Source organism: Saccoglossus kowalevskii, chromosome 17 (genome assembly GCF_978046115.1).
Source record: "Saccoglossus kowalevskii chromosome 17, keSacKowa6.1, whole genome shotgun sequence".
In the NCBI taxonomy this organism is placed as follows: domain Eukaryota; kingdom Metazoa; phylum Hemichordata; class Enteropneusta; family Harrimaniidae; genus Saccoglossus; species Saccoglossus kowalevskii.
In genome coordinates, this window is record NC_140657.1 from 24,710,878 (window position 1) to 24,730,673 (window position 19,796).

Sequence of the window (19,796 nt, forward strand, 5' to 3'; positions counted from 1 at the left end):
AAATAAAAAAATGATTGGTCCAGTGTCTAATAGCGTTTTTTTAACAGTGTATTTGAAAGGTTCAAGTAATCAATGTGATTTCTCTGTGTAGACTTTCTATTAGGAAAAAAGATCGCCAAAGTTGTTTGATTTGTTTCTGAAAAGCTCCACATCGTATGCCATTTAATCGCCAAAAGTGGCCAGATTTTCTAACAGACAGACATAACATCTTCGCTCTATCAGCATCAGGCGACATTTACCGAAACTGAAAAGCGTTGAAATGTTAATTGCTCAAGGCTTTTACATAAGAGTTGAATGTGTACAATGTTATTAGAACTCACGACAAATCACTTTCTGTCTGCGTTAATTGCGACTAACATTCAGGGTGATTTTCATTCTGCTTTCATGTGACAATTACAGCAGAATAAATTGTTTCTTTCTAAGTGAAGCTGGCTAAGCATGTCAACTTAGGGCACATGCATTTTCTTTGAGACTTGTCTGTTTCATAGTAGCATGAATGGGTACGGATTAAAAAAATGGTCTGAGTGGTGTGTATGTTGCTTATTTCTATTATTTCGTAGTGAGTTCTGTGACGTTAGCATCTGCAACAGAATAACCCAATGAGAACGCCGAGAACATGAGTCAAAGATGAAATGATGAAATGAACGACTTATGGTATACATTTCGGATGAAATATAACTAGAAACAAATGAATTTCAAATGCAATTTATTCAATCATTGTCTATATGTCACTTTATCTGTGACAATAATTTCCGTTTGTTTTACATAATCCTTAATTAATCCGCGTAATCAATTTTTTATCTGGGTTCCAAAAAATCACCAAAAAATGGTGTAGATTGTTTTCGAACAGTACTGGGCATGATAGCATGGATCGTGTGGTTCGAATACAAAGCCGGTGCAAATCAACTTATAAGATTCTTCTTGATTGACTACCGAACCGTCAGGCCAATCAGATGGCATCTTGTTTGTTGACAGGTGTTGTTCGACGAATCAAATGATGTCTCGTATATATGCTTCGATTCAACTGAGAGTGCACACGAAATTCCACATGACAGCCGAGTATTCAATCACTTTGCGTGCACTGCAACGCTGTCAAATTAATTACACCATTAATGAAGGCATTGTTAGGAACGCTGAAAATAATCAATATTGAGTTCAAGTATACAGCCATTGGCGAGGTAAAACTAGATCACGGGTGAAGTACGTTCCTTACGGTACATGAAGAGCACTTTGAACGTTTATTTTCGCCCAATCTAATATATTTTGTCGCCCAAGTTCCTGCTGTATGTACTTGCACTTGATTAAACATTGTACATGATTTCATTCCTAATTTTTCAATGGTGATTAGATTTGAAATACAGTACACATGAAGTTAGTGAGGCGTTATATTTTGCGTGCGCATTTTCTGTGTTTGAGCGCCCAGTTTTAAAATAACTGACAACATATAACGATATCTGCTAGCAATTAACCCGTTATTACAAACATCCTTCATTGATTGGTGCCTACGAGCTGAGAATAATTCTGCAAACCATCGAGATAAGAAATTTCATTCAGTTATCTAAATTACGCGCATGCAACGATATAAAAGTTCATTTTCATGACGGGAAACACTACTAATATAGTGTGATTGATCCAGTTATCACAAATAACGTTCTCGAATTACATCCAGAAATCCAAAGTATCGAAGCGCACACTCAAATAGTAATTTTCTTTCAATTACAGGTTCAGGTTCATGTGGAGCGGGAGAGTATGAATGTAGTGATACTAGTTGTATCTTGGCAACGCAACAATGTGACTACTACCAGGATTGCTCATCCGGGGAAGATGAAACAAGCTGTTCGTGTACAGGGGATCAGTTCACTTGCAACGATGGTAGATGCATCCCGTTGTCCAGATGGTGCGATGGGATAAGAGATTGCAGTGACAGCGAAGACGAGGTTTCATGTTCGACTCCAGGTATATTTCACTTTTATAAATTAAATAATTAATTTTTAAGAGTTATTATTCGAATAATCACTGGATTATATAACACTTGTAAAACACCTCGCATTATAAAATCATTCAAGCGAAAAGTCAACAAAAGTCATCATCACCAATAATACAGCCAGGAAACACGTCCATGACGTCATCATTACTGAGATGGGTGTAAGCAAAATGTTAATATAGAACTGTAGTTGCCAGGTCATTTAAGAAAGTAACAAATCTTCTCAAAACAGTATTTGATATTGACAGGCGATAACAGATGAAATAATATCGAACGGCGTTACTTACAACAAATTACTTGGTACTTCCATGCTAGAGGTCGTGACATTACGGGGTATTGAATCTACTCAATCAAGACAAATAGCTAAATTACGTAACAACACATTGTACTTTGAGTTAGCTTCCCATAACTTGAATTTAGAATAGCATATATCGAGTCGGTTATATACAATGTTTCTATAAATTTTGACGTTGCATAGCAACCATACTACACACAATTTAAGCAGAAAAAGCTAATGAACAATTCGTACTCACTATACGAGATAAAACTTGACTTTAATAGGAACGAAGGCACACGTGTCAAACTCACGTGATTGTTGTTATGACAACAACTTAGAAACATATTTATATGTTATTGGGAATTAAACTGTGGTGTCAATTCGTGACAATGCCGTAAATGTCAATAATTACACTTTATTTGTCTAGCTCTGGTATCTGACGCTGTAATTACTGTTACAAACACGATGGGTAGCTATGTTTTATCGTAGGCACAATGCTGATTTAGCCATGGAAATATCACCTTCGTCAAATTTGAAGTCTATAAGATTTACGATATTTTTTCCCCAAAACAATGAGTCAGCCTTTTATGCAATTGCTATGACAACCGCAGACACATCATAATAATTATTCACGAAAAAGCTTATGAAGACGTGTTTATTTGTAACAATTATTATGTTGAAATCATTTAGCAAGGGTTTTGTTCATTCAGTACCCTTTCTTGGGATTCACAACAAATCCACGAAAGCCACAGTGAAGAAACAAAGTTAATAGGTCGAATATGTCGTCTGCGCACGTTCTCGACATCTAATTTGTTCTCCACATCCAATTAAACATTCTATAACGGTTGCGTAATTTCTATCTCGTAATCATAATCAATGCCTTTTACTATTCAAGGGCAGAAATGTCGTCGTTGTACAGTCACATCTCCCTAAACAAGAACCTAAATGACTGTCATATTTATGTAAATGTTGATCATTGTTCATAAATTATTGAACACGCTGCATATTTTATAATTTCATTCAGCTGCTTTCAGTCATAATTCAAATGCAAACATATTGAGAATATAACAATTTTGTTTTCACGTGTAACATTCTTAATTTATTTCTGAATTCGCTAATCAACATTAGTTTACTGTGCAACCAATTGTTAAATACAAAACACTGACAAAAACCTCACTTCCTGAATAAACAGTCCTGTCTCTAATATTTTTTAAAACCTAAGTGATCGATAATCATCTTGTGAACTTACGTGAGAATCTTCATAACCACGGTCGTATGGCTTTGTCTTTGATAATGATTCAACAACTGTTCTTGAGGTGCTTCTCCACCGGTCCAATCTGTGTAAAAATTCTGTGTAAACTCTGGTCCAGAAAGTCAGACTGTCAAGTTAATTTAGTTTTAATCGTTATTTATATTGTCTGGTTCTTCACTAACAGAAAAATGTTTGCTTACACAATATACATAGCAAAAGAATAGCAAATAACCGCAATTTCGGGAAAAAAAACATAACAGTTTAACAGTATTCCAAACAATCGTGCGCACGGTAAATCTAGATTCTTTTCGAGCCCAGTGTCATAGGCTTTCCACCGTCACACGTTTGTGAAATAGAGAACGTATTAAAATAAAGTTCATACTGCCCAAGCCGTGAACAAACTAACTAGATTTTTGCACGAATCGACCCATGGCTGACGAAGTGAATATCAAGAAAACTGGCGACCCTAAGCTCAGACATTTAATGTTGTTATCAGACATAAACAGAGGTTAGTCAACAATATGTATGTTAATGACTTTAACAGTTGTTTGTTGAGTTTTACACAAACACAGGTTTAAACATCAGTATAATAATTTTAGCATGAGAAATTAAATACGATATTAAACATTTAAAAAAAAAAATGACAGTGTGTTATATATGTTGCAGAGTATAATGTGAAATATCTTCACACTGCAAATTTGTTGTATATATTTCTATGGGTGTTTATGGTAGATGTGTAAATATATACCAGTACAGTATAGTTGTATAGTTAATTAAAAAGAGTATTTTTTTTTAAATACAAAATTTTACATTACCATTCCAGTGAAAATGAAGCAGATTCAGCTACACTGGTTTTGGAATTAATAGAAAAATTTACTCGGTATGAATGTCAAATGGTGTTGTTCACCAATGTTAGTGAAGTGCAAAACAGTTCAGTATTTTTCACTGAATAACCTACCTTGTAAATTTAATAAAGATAACTATATAACTGTGCATTTACATTATCCAAGTATTATATGACGTGACAGAATTTAAGGGATAGAGCAATGTTTAATTCCTTTTTTCGAACTCATAGAATATTGAACACCCACCTGTTATACATTTTTCGATTGGTCTTTTTTAATTTTGTTCACATAATTTATCATAGTCAAAAACTTTCTGATGAATCAATTATACACCCAGATCAAGTCTTAAGTAGACCGAGAATACATATATATACATATAAATGTGGTTAGGTGAATTCATCTAATACACAGTCACTGTTTATGGACATCTAGCACCGTCAATTTGGCTTCTTCAGGTAGTTGAAACATATTTTCATTTCTGGTGTTCAATATATTTACCGTTCAATGGATACATTAGTATAATATGATTACTAAGTTTTATATTTAATGAATTCCATGGATTTTACACAGTACGTGCCTTCTAGATACAATGTACGATCCAAACAAGTTTCAAATTAGAATCACCTATGCAGCGTATTAAAACCATTAATAGCAAAACTACAAACAATACAGTGTAAAAACACCGACATATTTAGACGTTGTCGTACTTTCATGGCCTTTAATTGCCGCTGCATGTTCTAAAAAAAATGTAACGAACATTGTGTATGATAACCTGAAATTACATCCCATGTACGCCACGCACGCCCCATAACGATTTGTGGTCTGCTGCAGTTTATGCATATCAGTGATCACAAATAACATGTCACTTAGCCATCTGTCTCTATTGTACACCTGAACGGTTACCGATAAAATGCATATCTGATTCCATTCGACATTGTTTACGCGAAAACAGATTTAATTGTTTGGAAATATAAGGTTTAAATTACACACAGTTGCAAAATGTTATAAAGACGTCTCTGCAGATTACTCCTTTATAAATTTGAAAGGAAATATCAAAATATTTTTCGACGAATGTAATATTGCATGTGTTTCCTGAGACCTGATATAATATCATTCCGTGATTTATTAACGTACACACATTGCTACTCTGTGTTTAGCTGAGACCACAAGACGTGACCTTTTTCGAAGCAGCTCTGTTTCTGCTTTCTGACAAAGGCAGGTAGTACAATGAACAATTTACCAATATATTGCAGAATTAATTCACGTTCAGTATTTGGTTAGTGTCTTCATTGATTTACAATTACCGTCTCATCTTGTCACGTGCTATCATTATATATTATACATTTGAAGAAAAGTGTTTCTGTGTCGTTTACCGTAAGCAGAATGATAGGTGTACAACGTTAGACAATAATCGTGGAAGCTCGCCCGCAATTACGAACAACGAAAACGAAATATGTTTTTTTTTTTAATAGAAGGTAGATCAGTTGTAAATAATTTAGGAATCGTTTAATCTAGTTGGGGTTTTCACTATCGAGATGAAAAAAAAAATTACCAGACAGTGTGATTAAATCTTAATTTGAAATACAATAATATAGCCCAGTGAAAGCAATAACACTATTTGAATCGGGAATTTGGTCCAAGGCCGTTATAATTAGTGTACATAGTACTACATGTGCATTCTCGAAATAAGATAAAACGGTAGTTCTTGTTTAATGTTACACATTCCAGATTACCCGAGCCAACAATATAGGAGTATGCTTATTAACTTAAGTTAGTCTTCTCCAAAGATTTGTTGAACAAAGTCGTATTTTCGTTTCGTTATATTTCTTATTAGATATGATGAAACAAGAGCTGGAACGTATTCAATTAGTTAGTCAGATATTATTGGCGGATGTTGTAAATTAAAGTGCGTTCGTTGTCAGTGTGTGTTTTGTTAATACAAGACATCAAATTGTCGTCTGCCAGGCTGTTTAAAATAAACTCACAATTTGTGGTAGCATCATTATATGTCTGTGACTTGTATCTTAAACCGGATAGATTTTATAAATTAAGTGTTCAAAATACCTTAACATTGACATTAATGAGATTGTGGGGTTGGTTCACGTTTCCAGCAGCACATTTAGCAATGAAACAAAGACTACATCCTGTCCACCTGTTAGTCTCACGGGAAACCTAGTTTGGTAAAACGACATTCAGTCCTATGCTGAAGGACGTAGAGATGTAGGTGGTTCATATCTCCATTAAGCAATCAGTTCTTAACAACATCATTGCTTCAGTATATATCATTGATTTGATTCGCATAAGTCGAACTCTTTGTTCGCTTTGTTCAAATGACAAATGTCTACTTTATGGGTTAGACTTTAAGTTCAAATCATACGGTTCTCAAGATTTCTCGCATACGCCTTCTGTCTCATAGAACATGTACATCACATGTGAGACGTCAGTCATCTACTAGTTCGGTTACTAAATTTGTAAAGTCTCATCTATTCTAATCTCCACATACTTTTTGAGTATATCTGAAAGAATATAAAAATAATTTACGGATGGCGTTGAACAGTTAACGAGTCGAACACTTTAATATAAGATTAAACATAGGAAATACGATGGAACATTATCCAATACGAAACTGCATCGTCGATTCTGGCATTGATTCCGTGTTTTTGTTGAAAGCTGAGCAAAGGAGAAACGACATAATCAGTTCCTTACAACACAACCTTTTTTCAGTAATACATCAAATTATGTTTTCCCCTTTGTCTCGCCTTTTCATTAATCGCCTGTTACCGCAGTGACCAACACTGCTCCGTCGTATCTCACAATAAACACGTGAATGGCGATTACCTGACGGCACTTCAAATTATCCAGTTTCCCCTTTCTTACTATTCTCTTTGAAATAGTTTGTTGTCTCTGGCATTAGGTTATAGTATATGTGCCAGTACCGAAGCAATAACCACGAATCTTGAAATGTACAATTGAGGCAGCGCACTAATAAAGGACGCGCGTCTAATTTGAATGGTGGATGAATGAGCACATTGTTCCTGGAGAAATGTCGTTTGAGTCACGCGAAACATGCTTAAGGGCTAAATAAATATACATATAGTTTGATCACGTTCGGCTTTTCACACTTCTAGAATACACACACTGGCTCCACACTACGCAATAAAATCTTTCCGCGGAGAAACTCACATAAACACGTAACTCGCCCATGTTTGGTTCCATTATTACCGGCAAATTCCATGCTTTGAACTGATTTGATACACCTCATCTAATTTGCGTTATTCGGTATATACTGCAATACTGCAGCATGCTATTTTTTATTGATATTATTGATTTTTTATTATGGTAATATAAGACAAAAACGTGCGACATTTAACTATTCACGCTGGGCATAATACATCTTATAATATTTGATTTTAAGATTTATGTTTTTATCTTTGATGGATATTTGGCCAATTTGTTACATCGAGCAATGAAGACGAATGAGCATCTCAGTATTTGAGAAGGAAAAAGTAATCCCCATTGTTCCAAAGTCAAGGATAGCTTCATATACTTTGGTATTGAGTCACGGTTATACCATATGTATCATTTTTCTGTGGTTATTTGTTGTACAGTATTTACTTAACATATTGCATTCTGATTCGTGTTTTATGTGTAGATAAAAATACACCACCAATCTACTTGTTTCATTACATTTATTCCATATTCCCATATCTATGTTTATATACTGAATCACGTGATATAGGGAAGTGCCATACTCGCGATGCATTGCAGCTAATCTAAAGGAGCGATGGTCGTGGTGCCGCGTCCTATTCGATATGGGACTCATAGCCACGTATACAACGCGTGTGAAATACATTGTTTACGACCACCGCCTTTGAAATATGTACCTCTCTAACACGTTTTTGTTTTTTATTCAGCCGACTGCTCGGACTTATCGAGTCTGTCCAATGGCATCACGATGGGCGGTTGGGGACACGGCGATCACATGGCATTTGTATGCAACTCGGGATTTACACTGGTTGGTTCGGTCGCTCTTGGGTGTACAGATGGATCATGGAGTGGCAGCGCTCCGACGTGTCTAGGTAAAATGTATATTTATATTTTAGGGGAACTTCCTGTGAATGATAGTCTTTGAAGGCGCCAATATACATTAAGTGAAAGAAACCTACGGATTATTTTCGCAAGTAAGCAATGAAGCATGGTATTTTTATCTCACGTACATAGGATTATGTGGTTAATATCTGATATCACTTGTTCGTAGAGCTGGTTGATACGAGTGACGTCATAGTCTAGTATCATGTATGAATCAAAGGACGAGTGTATAATACAGCCCATAGCAGGACGAGCTAAACATCAGGGAATACCGTGCTTCATTGTTCACTTGCGAAGAGATGGTGAATTGTTCGAGTTACGGTCACCGAGTTACGAACATCGCCTAAATTTTAGAAACAACGCCCACTTTTGAGAAACCACGTCCATATTTTAACTCGACGCTCAATTAGCAGATAACAGAACTTACGGGCAGCATGCATTTTTTTTTTAATTTTATGTTGCCCGTAAATCGAAGTTCGGTTAACTGTTAATTCAAGTTCGAGTATTAAGTAAATTTGGACATTCAACAAAAACAAACATGTGTATTGCCTGTAAATCGAAGTTCGGTTAACTGTTAATAAAAATTCGAGTAACTAAATTTGGACGTTCAACAAAAACAAACATGTGTATTGCCTGTAAATCGAAGTTTTGTTATCTGTTAATTGAACATCGAGTGGCAAATTACATAATTTATAGTCTCTTGGGTGTACTGCAAACCTTTTGGAAAGTTTCTACTTCTGACCCCCTAGCCTACGCTATGTGAACTTCGCGGAAGATCTTAATCGCTATAGGGCGCGACTATTCGAAATATCTGCTATATTTTAGATGTTAACAATATTGTTATTTTTGGCATCTTTCTTTTTGGCAATTCAGAAAAATATTACAGTCTAATGCGCTCAAAGTCCGCAAAAGTACTACGTAAACTTGGTAAATTTCTACATAAAACATTCAAAGGGAATTTTCGTTACTTTCGGTATAAGAATTTTGTTATATATATATATATATATATATGTATTTTACAATTTCTGTACATTCTCCAGTGCTTGTGTAATGTTTTGTTTTTCTGTTATGTATAGTCATATGGGCCTGTGGCCTAAAAGACAATAAACATTATTATAAATAAATTGTATTTAAAGGAGACTGTCCAGACCAGTCACCGCCAACTAATGGTCAGCGAATAGGATTGTTAACACATGGCAGTTCTTTAACATTCATCTGCGATTCTGGTTACACACTGGTCGGCGCTGCTATCTTGACCTGTAATGATGGCACATGGGACAACACTGCGCCATCTTGTTTTGGTAAGTGTTATTTTACTTTGTTTTTCTTTCATCTTTTCTTTATCTCATTAATCTCCCCTTCCTCTTCATTATCCTTCCAATCTTCACAGAATTTCCTTCTGAAAAAAGATGTATATAAATATACAAGTAAATAGTAATCATTTATTCAAGCACGGCAGTCGTCGCGCTGCGCATGTGCGACATTTGTATTGATAAACATTGATTTTACCACAATCCAATGCGCTCTTCAAATGGAAATCACAAGTATGAGGTTTGACCTGGGCGCGATTTGCACTGATTACCGCCGGTGACTCCTTCGATACCTTCCAATCACATGAAAATTATCTATAGACCAGTGGTTTGGGCTGGAATCCAGAGAAGGTATAACAAACCACATCCAACTTTTTTTTGTTCAGATATATATCTTCTTCATGGAAAATATGGATGTGGAAAAAAATTCATGATTTAACTAATGATAAATGGGATGTTGCTATGGCAACATAAGAATATATAGGCATAATGGTTACCACCATTGATGTTTCAATATCTTCGTTGTCTTTTGGGCTAGAGATCCCAGATTGGTGTCATTTGAAGGTGTTTTGAATTTATTGTCCAAATAAATGTAAATATATGCAAATCAGATAATTTGCATATTCATTTTTATTAATTGTATTGATATTTTTTCGATATTTGAGCCTCTTCAAACTAACATTTACAGTAATATTGAAAGAATTACTGTTCCAGATGCCAGTAGAATATGACAGTAATACATTCCAACTATTTAAACTAGTTAATAATGTGAAAAACCTACATCAAAGTCACATGAACTGCAACTTTAGACATTTTTGTTCTTGTAATTGCGTTTGTTCGGCTGTTATCTATACAATTCTTTTGACTTATCTTTCTTACTTATTCTGTTTATAATATTCACAGTTTATCCCACTTAGAGAATTCCTTTATTTAACTACTCAGGTAGGTTGCACGCTGGTCCATATCAACTTATAAAACATATTATGCAAATAAACGCTTTTCCATTAACTTAAATGTAATCTTTATAGTAATCAATGATAAAAATGTTTTCTGATACGTTCTAGAGTGCATGTTAAAGCATATATATTCGTTGTCTATTCATTATTTTGGGAATGTAAATTCATAGTAACTGTGAAAACAACATGTATTTTTACTTCGTTTTTTTCCACTTAGTTTTGCAATATTTTTTTGAAGATTTGCAACAAGGGTGTGCATTTCACATGAATCTGGAACCACCAGTAAAACGGTTGAAACCGCATTCTGCATTGCATTCAATGTATGTTGATTCTGATGTATATGCAACTGACACAGCTCGAAGAATGATGCAAGGAAAGCAATATGCAAGGGGTGTTCGAGGCTTGAAGCTCGCACTGGAAGCGCTATTTCGTATATTCTTTGCATCAATGGAGTCCTGGAACAGTAAACAGGGAAAACGTCTTGATTCCCATGATAGTGACCAGAGGCTACAAGAACTATGTACTGCATTTGTCATGAAAGATGTTGCATCAGTAACTTGCAAATGAACTTGATAATCATCTTGATTTTATAGTAGAAACAATCAAGGAATTCAGAAGAATCGGTCGAGAACAGTCCAAAACATTCAGTTACTGGGACACCTTAGATGGTGGTGATATACTACTACACATGTTGAGAGCTGAACGTGAAGGTGATTTTATCCTACATCTCAATGCTGTATGTGATACTCTACCCTGGCTTTGTGCAGCTGACAGACATACATATGCCAAATATCTACCAACGTATGTAGCAGATATGAAAGCATTGGAGCAAGAACACCCTGAAAGCTACAAACACCTTTGTGAAAGTGGATTTGTTGTCCGAAGGTCAGCTTATCGAAAATTGAACGGTGTTGCAACAGATCAAGCTTTAGAACAAACTGTGAATAGAGATGGTAAAAGTAAAGGAGGTGTGATTGGATTAACACTGCGCAAAGGTGCCCTTTCACGTTGGTTGAGACAAGACATGTGACTGCTGAGTTTCTAGAAGCATTTAAATCACTCTGCAATACCAATACCAATGCTGAAACATCTCATGAAGAATTAAGAAACTCCAGGATTTCAAGGGATGAACAAGATGTATGCATGATTGTGGAAACTATTACACAATACCAGAATCCATTCGATCTGGATACTGTTCCCCCACAGCTAATCAACATTGCTACAGGTCAAGTGGCCTCAACAGAGGTAAGCAAGAGTCTAACTACATTTCTTGATAATGGTAAAAAGAAGCACAAAAACATTCTTACAACACGGCTTGTAGAAAGTACACAATCAAAGAGCTTTTGGGATCCTGAACCTCGAATGAAAACCCTAACTTTTGCAGACATGCGGAAATCTGTGATGACTAGAAAGTAAGATAAGTTTATGGTTGATTCAGAGGTACTCTTCCGTCGACTTTTAGTAGTCTCTAAGTAGAGAGATGTCAACCTGAAAACTGTACTAGAGCATGAACTGGCTGCTGTGCCTCCTTCTCTCTTTCATGATGATGGCACCATGAGAAAATGTACTAAATCGGACCTTGCTAAGAAAATTGAAGCCACTTGTGAAGAATTACACAGCCTGATTACAGGTCCAACAACAGGTTATGTTATTGATGGTATGGCTCTTTTACAAAGCCTCCAGGAAACACATTTTAACACGTTTGATGACATAGGGAACCAAGTGCTGCAGTACTTAAAAAGATTAACTAGTGGTAATCTTGGTGTTATGGCTATTGCAATGGTTTTTGACAGGTATGACATTCCCCACTCCATCAAACAATCTGAGAGACAAAGACGTGGTGAAGAAACGGGAGTCACATATATAATCAAAGGCAATCGTGCTGTACCCAGCTACCGAAAATTCGTGAAGATCTCTACAAACAAAGCAGCTCTAGCAGCTTTTGTATCTGACTATGTGGTCAACAAATAATTATTGCTGGTGCCTTTGCTGATGGTTGTTTAGTTAAGTGTGTAACAAGAACTGGCATATCTGACCTGCCACACCTTTTTAGTTCACAAGAGGAGGCCAATACAAGAATGGTACTGCATGCAATTGACATGTCTTCTAACTTTGAGCGGATTATAGTTCGTAGTGATGACACTGATGTTTTAGTACTTCTTTAATACTACTGTTGGGTTTTTCAGTATATATGCATGCAGGTCATGTGAATCGTCAGAGGTACATACCAATCAACACTATTGTGGAAAAAATAGAACAGGATCTATGTCATAGTCTACCTGCATCACACGCCCTGACTGGATGTGATAGTACAAGTAGTTTTTTCAAGGTGGGAAAATGCACAGCTTACACAAAACTGGTGGATCATATAAAAGGAAACCCGTTATCATTGAAGACATTTGGGCTATAAAATAGTCTGAATGATGATGTCACTGTCGCAAGGGCATACATTCTCACAGTATATGGAAGACAAAAAGTGCCATGCTCAAATCTGGATCAGCTGAGATATGTTTTAGCCTCAACAACTGATAAGTCAGCTGGTCAGCTTCCACCGACGGAAGATTCATTCATGCAGCATGTGATGAGAGCCTGGTATCAGACAGTAATATGGTGTTAGAGTCACGTTGCAAATCAAGAACTTTGGAAACCAATTGGAAATGGATGGAGACTAACAGAAGATGAACAGCTTGAGCCAGTCATGTATACTAAAGATGTCGCACCAATCCAAGTGCGAGACCTGACATTTCTCTACTGTACTGACCATAACTGTAATGCGAACAGGAAATGTCAGTGCCTACAAACAGGACTAAAGTGTACAGAATTTTGTGCATGCCATGAACATTATTGCAACAATACTGATTATAATATTGAGTCTGGCAGTGACACTGATGATTAGTGATTCAGTTTGTTAATATTGTATTGTATTATGTGATCGCCCACTTAAACTCTTTTTAAAGCATAAATTCATGCCAGCTAGACTGTGCAACTTGATAAATATATACACATAGCCATCATGCCTATATGTATTAGATTATGGTATATCATGAACTTAAAGTGTTTTTTTCGTATGAACAAAAAGTATTTGCTTCATGAAATAATGTGCTCTGATGCAATGTTATGCATCTGTGTAAGTCTTTCTTTCACTAAATGATGCTTGTGAATGAAAAATAATCAACATTTAATTACGTTTGTTGCGTATGAAACATTGTGAGCATGTTTAAAAATAAACAAATGTGTTGCATTGTACTATCTTAAATGACTGAAACTGATAATTTCGATGAATACATTCTAAACAAATGTGTTTTACAATATAAATTTTGTAAAAATCATTAAAATAAGTATAATTTTATCCAAATGAGATAATTAGCATGAATTTCAATACAGTTCAAAAGGAAATTCAATTTCTTCAGTTTGATACCAGTTTGAAATTTCTATCTTAAGAATTAAAGAAGTTATGGCAAAATCAAAATTCCTTGTGTTTTATTTCAATTTAATACTAGTAACCATGGAAACAATCACTGTAAACGTATACCAAGCCAACATTCCTCACCACATCTATGTTTTTCTTTCAGAAGACATATGTCTGAACTAAAAAACACGGGAGGTGACTTGTTATACCACATGTGGGGGTTGCTCCCATTTTGGGCCCCTTTTTGGAAATGGCCACTGGTCTAAAGCTTGAAAACGTCTCAGTTCGTACTCGTTGTTCTGCGCAACAGTCAAAGTCGTCATCTTTGTTTATATGAGACTCATATGTCTCGCACATGCGCAGCGCAACGACTACCGCGCTTTCAACTGAACTCAAATGAACACGCCCTCCAACGACGAAACGCTTTTACCTGACAGCATCGTTTGCGTCACGGAATGAATGCGTCGGTGGAGGGCGCAACTCATACAATATATATAACTTTAGTATTTTCTTTTACAGCGGACTGTGTAGACCCAGGTACACCTAATAATGTCCTACGTACTGGTGGCACGACACACGGCGGTGTACTTTCATACTCCTGCGTTTCCGGTTACCTGTATGGAAGCTCAGATATCATATGTGATAACGGAGTCTGGAATGATTCAATTCCTGCATGTTTCGGTAATCAAATTTTGTTAACACTTCTATAATTATCCTTGATTGGGGCTTGGCAACGAGAAGAGGGATATCATATAACTTGGACGCTCAGTTACATGTTAATAACAGAAAACTGCGAGATCTAGGGCAATGCGTGAAGGGTGTGGCCAGACGTCAGTCTGCTGCAAAAATCGAATGATTTGAACTTGAATTTCTGTGTTACAGCCTAATATCAAAATGACGATTATTCAGAGGGGAATATTGCATCGAGATACCCTTACTAAATCGAAATTGGCCACCATCAAATGTGTATAGCATAGTATTATGCATAGAAACGAGGATAAGCGTTCGATTTCGTGCATAACATGGGACCTCGTAATACCTTCCTCTTTACATGAAACGCTAATATAACAGAACATACTGGACAAGAATGGTATTCGTCCTCAATGGTGTTATTTACACAAGCCGGGGAATTTCTTTCGATTCTAGCAAGTTGAGAGTGTCTTCCCGTTTCAATTTTTTAATTATGAGACGATACTCGAAGTCTGGTCAGGTCAATTCTATGTAATAAATTATCTGTATGACTTAATATTTTTCTCGCTGAAAAATTAGTTTAAATCTTTTACATTGGTCAAGTTTCGAGTACATGTTGAATAGTTCTTGCCAGCATTGGAAATCCATGTCGCACGATTTTTGTTTAAATAATTTAAGGAATGTCGATTCGCAGCTAACTACTTCATTTATCCAGGCCTCACCAAAACCAAAACCAAAATAAAATAACATTAATTTCAAATTACGAGCGAAACATTATTGTTAATTATTGTTTGCTTGGTGAAGTTGAAATTTGTAGCACTCAAAAACGTAGCGATCGTTCTACATTTTTAGAATACGTAGCCAATATTTGGTAATTTTCTCAAGCCTACGCGACTTTAAACTCGGTTAAACTAGCTCACCCCTAGCAGCGAGGTTTATAGCGTTATATGACATGTTTAAAAAAACTTGTTTAATATCCTTTGCTTTGTAAAATCCTGTTCTTCGTTACAATTGGTAAAATGTTTCCTTGGAAACTAGACATAATGGTTTCAAACTGATACCTCCCTACATTTAGAGAGCGATGTTTTTACTGAAAATATAGCCTTCAGAGCTTGGTCACACAGATATTTCTGTACGTTGTAATCGTTAAAATTATTAATGTTAGAAATATTTGATTTAAATAAATTGGAAAAATACTTAGTCTTTAGATATATTATGTGACGGACCACTGTGTGGTGGAGGCAACAGCGACCATAATTTGTGAGAATCTTTATCGACAACCTTAGTGCCTAGTTTGTCTTATCAACAATAAATTTGTTTCTTTGTTTTTAACATTGCTTTTAAGTCTACTAGTAATATTCAAAACTAAAATAACAATAACAAAAGAAACCTATACCTATACCGGATTTTAATCAGATTATGCGCTGCACCATAGCAAACCACACCGCATCTTATAACACAACACTGCATCACACCATAGCACACTGCACCACATCTCATCACACAACACCACATCATGCCATAGCACGCCGCACCACATATCATCACACAACACTGCATCATGCCATAGCACGCCGCACCACATCTCATCACACAACGCCGCATCACGCCATAGCACACCGCACCACATATCATCACACAACACCGCATCACACCATAGCACACCGCACCACATATCATCACACAACACCGCATCACACCATAGCACACCGCACCACATATCATCACACAACACTGCATCATGCCATAGCACGCCGCACCACATATCATCACACTACACTGCATCATGCCATAGCACGCCGCGCCACATCTCATCACACAACACTGCATCACGCCATGCCAAACCACAAACCACACTGACATGTCTCTATTTTGTTACCACCACAGACCCATCACCAAACTACCACTGGGAGTTGTCCGGCAAATGCTCTTCCTCAGATCCTGATCCAGTCGATTGTACTGGAACCCCGTGTGCTACCGTATATGAAATGATACAGTCACGTGATGGAAACATTTACGACGCAGCTCCCGTGAACTTTTATCCGATTCAGCTCACGGCCTCGCCACCAGCGGTTGTTAATAGACATTTGTGTTCCATATATAACGATGCACAGAACATTTTATTTTTAAATGATTTCAACGGGGAATGCCTATCGGACGTGTATCTGTGCCCCGAAGGTGCAACTATCTCATTTTGGTTGAACATCGATGCATCAGTAAATAACGGTACTCGGTATATCTTCTCATCGGGTGGGCAGACTGCCAAGTCAAGAGGATTCGCTGTTTGGACCACAGATGGGGCGACGTCCACTTCCATGGTCTGGGCCGCCATTATAAGGAAAGATAGAAACACTCTCAACAGACATTTGAGCTCCTTTGATTGGTTCCCACAGAACACGTGGTTCTACTTAACTGTGACTTTTAGTACCACCAATCTGGGAAATATATACGTTGATGGCGCTCTACAAGCTCCCACTCAAGGGACAGAAGAAATGACATTGGATACATACGACTATACAAGTAATAAACTAATGACTTTCTATTACGGGTCGAAATATTACGTTAACAATTTTATGAAGTTTGGGTGCAACATTTTACCCATTTTGTGTAATTTTTTTGTAATTTTGAATCGAATTCCCCATAGAATTTGTGACGTGGCATTAGTATACTCCTTGAAAGTCTACGTATTGTATATTTCAGGTCTTAATTTAGGAGGGCCAAATGACGACCCTTCGTCAATGAGCGAGCGTAGTATCTCTGCGGTTAGCGAGCTTAAAATTCATTACCGAGAACTTACGGAAACGGAAGTCGGATGGCTCTATGATATCGAAATGGGTTAGTATTATCTACTTTGCCATACGCGAGCTTGACAATTATATTTGTTACACCCGTTATACTATACATATTATATCGTAACGTAACGTGTTTAGTTCAATATTACATACGTGCTATATCGTAACGTAACATGTATAGTTCTATACTATATACGTGCTATATCGTAACGTAATGTGTTTAGTTCTATACTATATACGTGCCATATTGTAACGTAACGTGTTTAGTTCTATAATATATACGTGCTATATTGTAACGTTACGTGTTTAATTCAAATACTATATATACTATATATACGTGCTACATTGTAACGTAACGTGTTTAGTTCTATACTATATACGTGCTATATTGTAACGTACGTGTTTAGTTCTATACTATATACGTGCTATATTGTAACGTAACGTGTTTAGTTCAAATACTATATATACGTGCTATATTGTAACGTAACGTGTTTAGTTCTATACTATATACGTGCTATATTGTAACGTACGTGTTTAGTTCTATACTATATACGTGCTATATTGTAACGTATGTGTTTAGTTCTATACTATATACGTGCTATATTGTAACGTACGTGTTTAGTTCTATACTATATACGTGCTATATTGTAACGTAACGTGTTTAGTTCAAATACTATATATACGTGCCATATTGTAACGTAACGTGTTTAGTTCTATACTATAAACGTGCTTTATTGTAACGTACGTGTTTAGTTCTATACTATATACGTGCTATATTGTAACGTAACGTGTTTAGTTCAAATACTATATATACGTGCCATATTGTAACGTAACGTGTTTAGTTCTATACTATATACGTGCTATATTGTAACGTTACGTGTTTAGTTCAAATACTATATATACTATATATACGTGCTACATTGTAACGTAACGTGTTTAGTTCTATACTATATACGTGCTATATTGTAACGTACGTGTTTAGTTCTATACTATATACGTGCTATATTGTAACGTAACGTGTTTAGTTCAAATACTATATATACGTGCTATATTGTAACGTAACGTGTTTAGTTCTATACTATATACGTGCTATATTGTAACGTACGTGTTTAGTTCTATACTATATACGTGCTATATTGTAACGTATGTGTTTAGTTCTATACTATATACGTGCTATATTGTAACGTAACGTGTTTAGTTCTATACTATATACATGTTATATCGTAACGTAACGTGTTTAGTTCTATACTACATACTTTCTATATTGTAACGTAATATGTTATTTTTTGTTTATTACAGGCACGTGATTACAGTGTCGGGGTGAATCAGCTCATTTTTACTGCCCGTCTTGTAAATATTTACGAATACAGAAACAAAATGCCAATCAATATTCCATCCCATTTACAAAATATGCCTTTGTTCACTTCGATTTGCTATGTAGCATTTCTGTCACCTTTTTTATTTGTAGTAATATAAATTACTGTGAGTGGGCAAGCCATTCCATGCAGAGAACATACATGTTTGTAAATACACTATAATAACTTTATATTGTTAACTGTACGACGACCATGTGTTGAATGGAATTTAATAAAAATAATGTAACGCCATGTCTAGTCGTATTATACTTTTTCTTGATGGACGTTACTAGATAAATTTTTACAAATACTCAACTAAAAATAATTTTTAAATTGAAATAAAGTCTAGACACAAGCATCGCATCTTTTTTAATGTCGTTAAAATTTTAGATAAATAATTGGTACGTACTTGAATTGAAACAAGGCACCCGCCCTACAAATGAAAGAAACCTGCCGTAATACTACACCAAAAATGAGGTATTATGATTGGTTGTCCTTGTTTGCATTTCGGCTATGACTGCCGGGTGTGCTATGGACTCGCTTTTCCAGGAGTCTCCTGCGCTATAACGTCGAAAGTATTCGTGGAAATATGAATGTGCACGGGAAATTGCGTCATGGTCATATTCAACTGAGACTAGAGACCAAGCCTCAGACTGTTAACTTGCATATGTCACAATGAAGAAGGCTAACGGAAGTACGGAGGTATTAACTGCAGATCTTTATTCTCGAAACGACGGAATTATAATGGCTCTGCTGTCAAATACTCAAATCTATCATTTTATATCCTCGTCATCTACACAGTTATCAGTAACTAAATATCTTAAATAGACGTGTTTA

The 19,796-nt window shown here is 36.0% G+C and overlaps 1 protein-coding gene across 1 annotated transcript; it reads left to right on the forward strand.

The window, feature by feature from the left end:
* The first annotated feature begins 12,904 nt into the window (after positions 1 to 12,904).
* On the forward strand, positions 12,905 to 19,211 carry LOC102810170 (uncharacterized). Its single transcript, XM_085491945.1, has 5 exons — positions 12,905 to 13,028; positions 14,642 to 14,803; positions 16,700 to 17,332; positions 17,513 to 17,647; positions 18,904 to 19,211. The coding sequence occupies exons 1-5, from the start codon at positions 12,905 to 12,907 to the stop codon at positions 18,909 to 18,911; spliced, it is 1,062 nt and encodes a 353-aa protein (XP_085348071.1). The 3' UTR covers positions 18,912 to 19,211.
* The last annotated feature ends 585 nt before the right edge of the window (positions 19,212 to 19,796 follow it).

Excerpts from the sequence above, each read along its gene's own strand:
- LOC102810170 (XM_085491945.1), top strand. The coding sequence starts at position 12,905 with ATGCATGCAGGTCATGTGAATCGTCAGAGGTACATACCAATCAACACT. Across the intron at positions 13,029-14,641 it reads GACTGGATGTGATAGTACAA|CGGACTGTGTAGACCCAGGT; the intron begins GTAGTTTTTTCA and ends TTTCTTTTACAG. Across the intron at positions 17,333-17,512 it reads GGATACATACGACTATACAA|GTCTTAATTTAGGAGGGCCA; the intron begins GTAATAAACTAA and ends TGTATATTTCAG.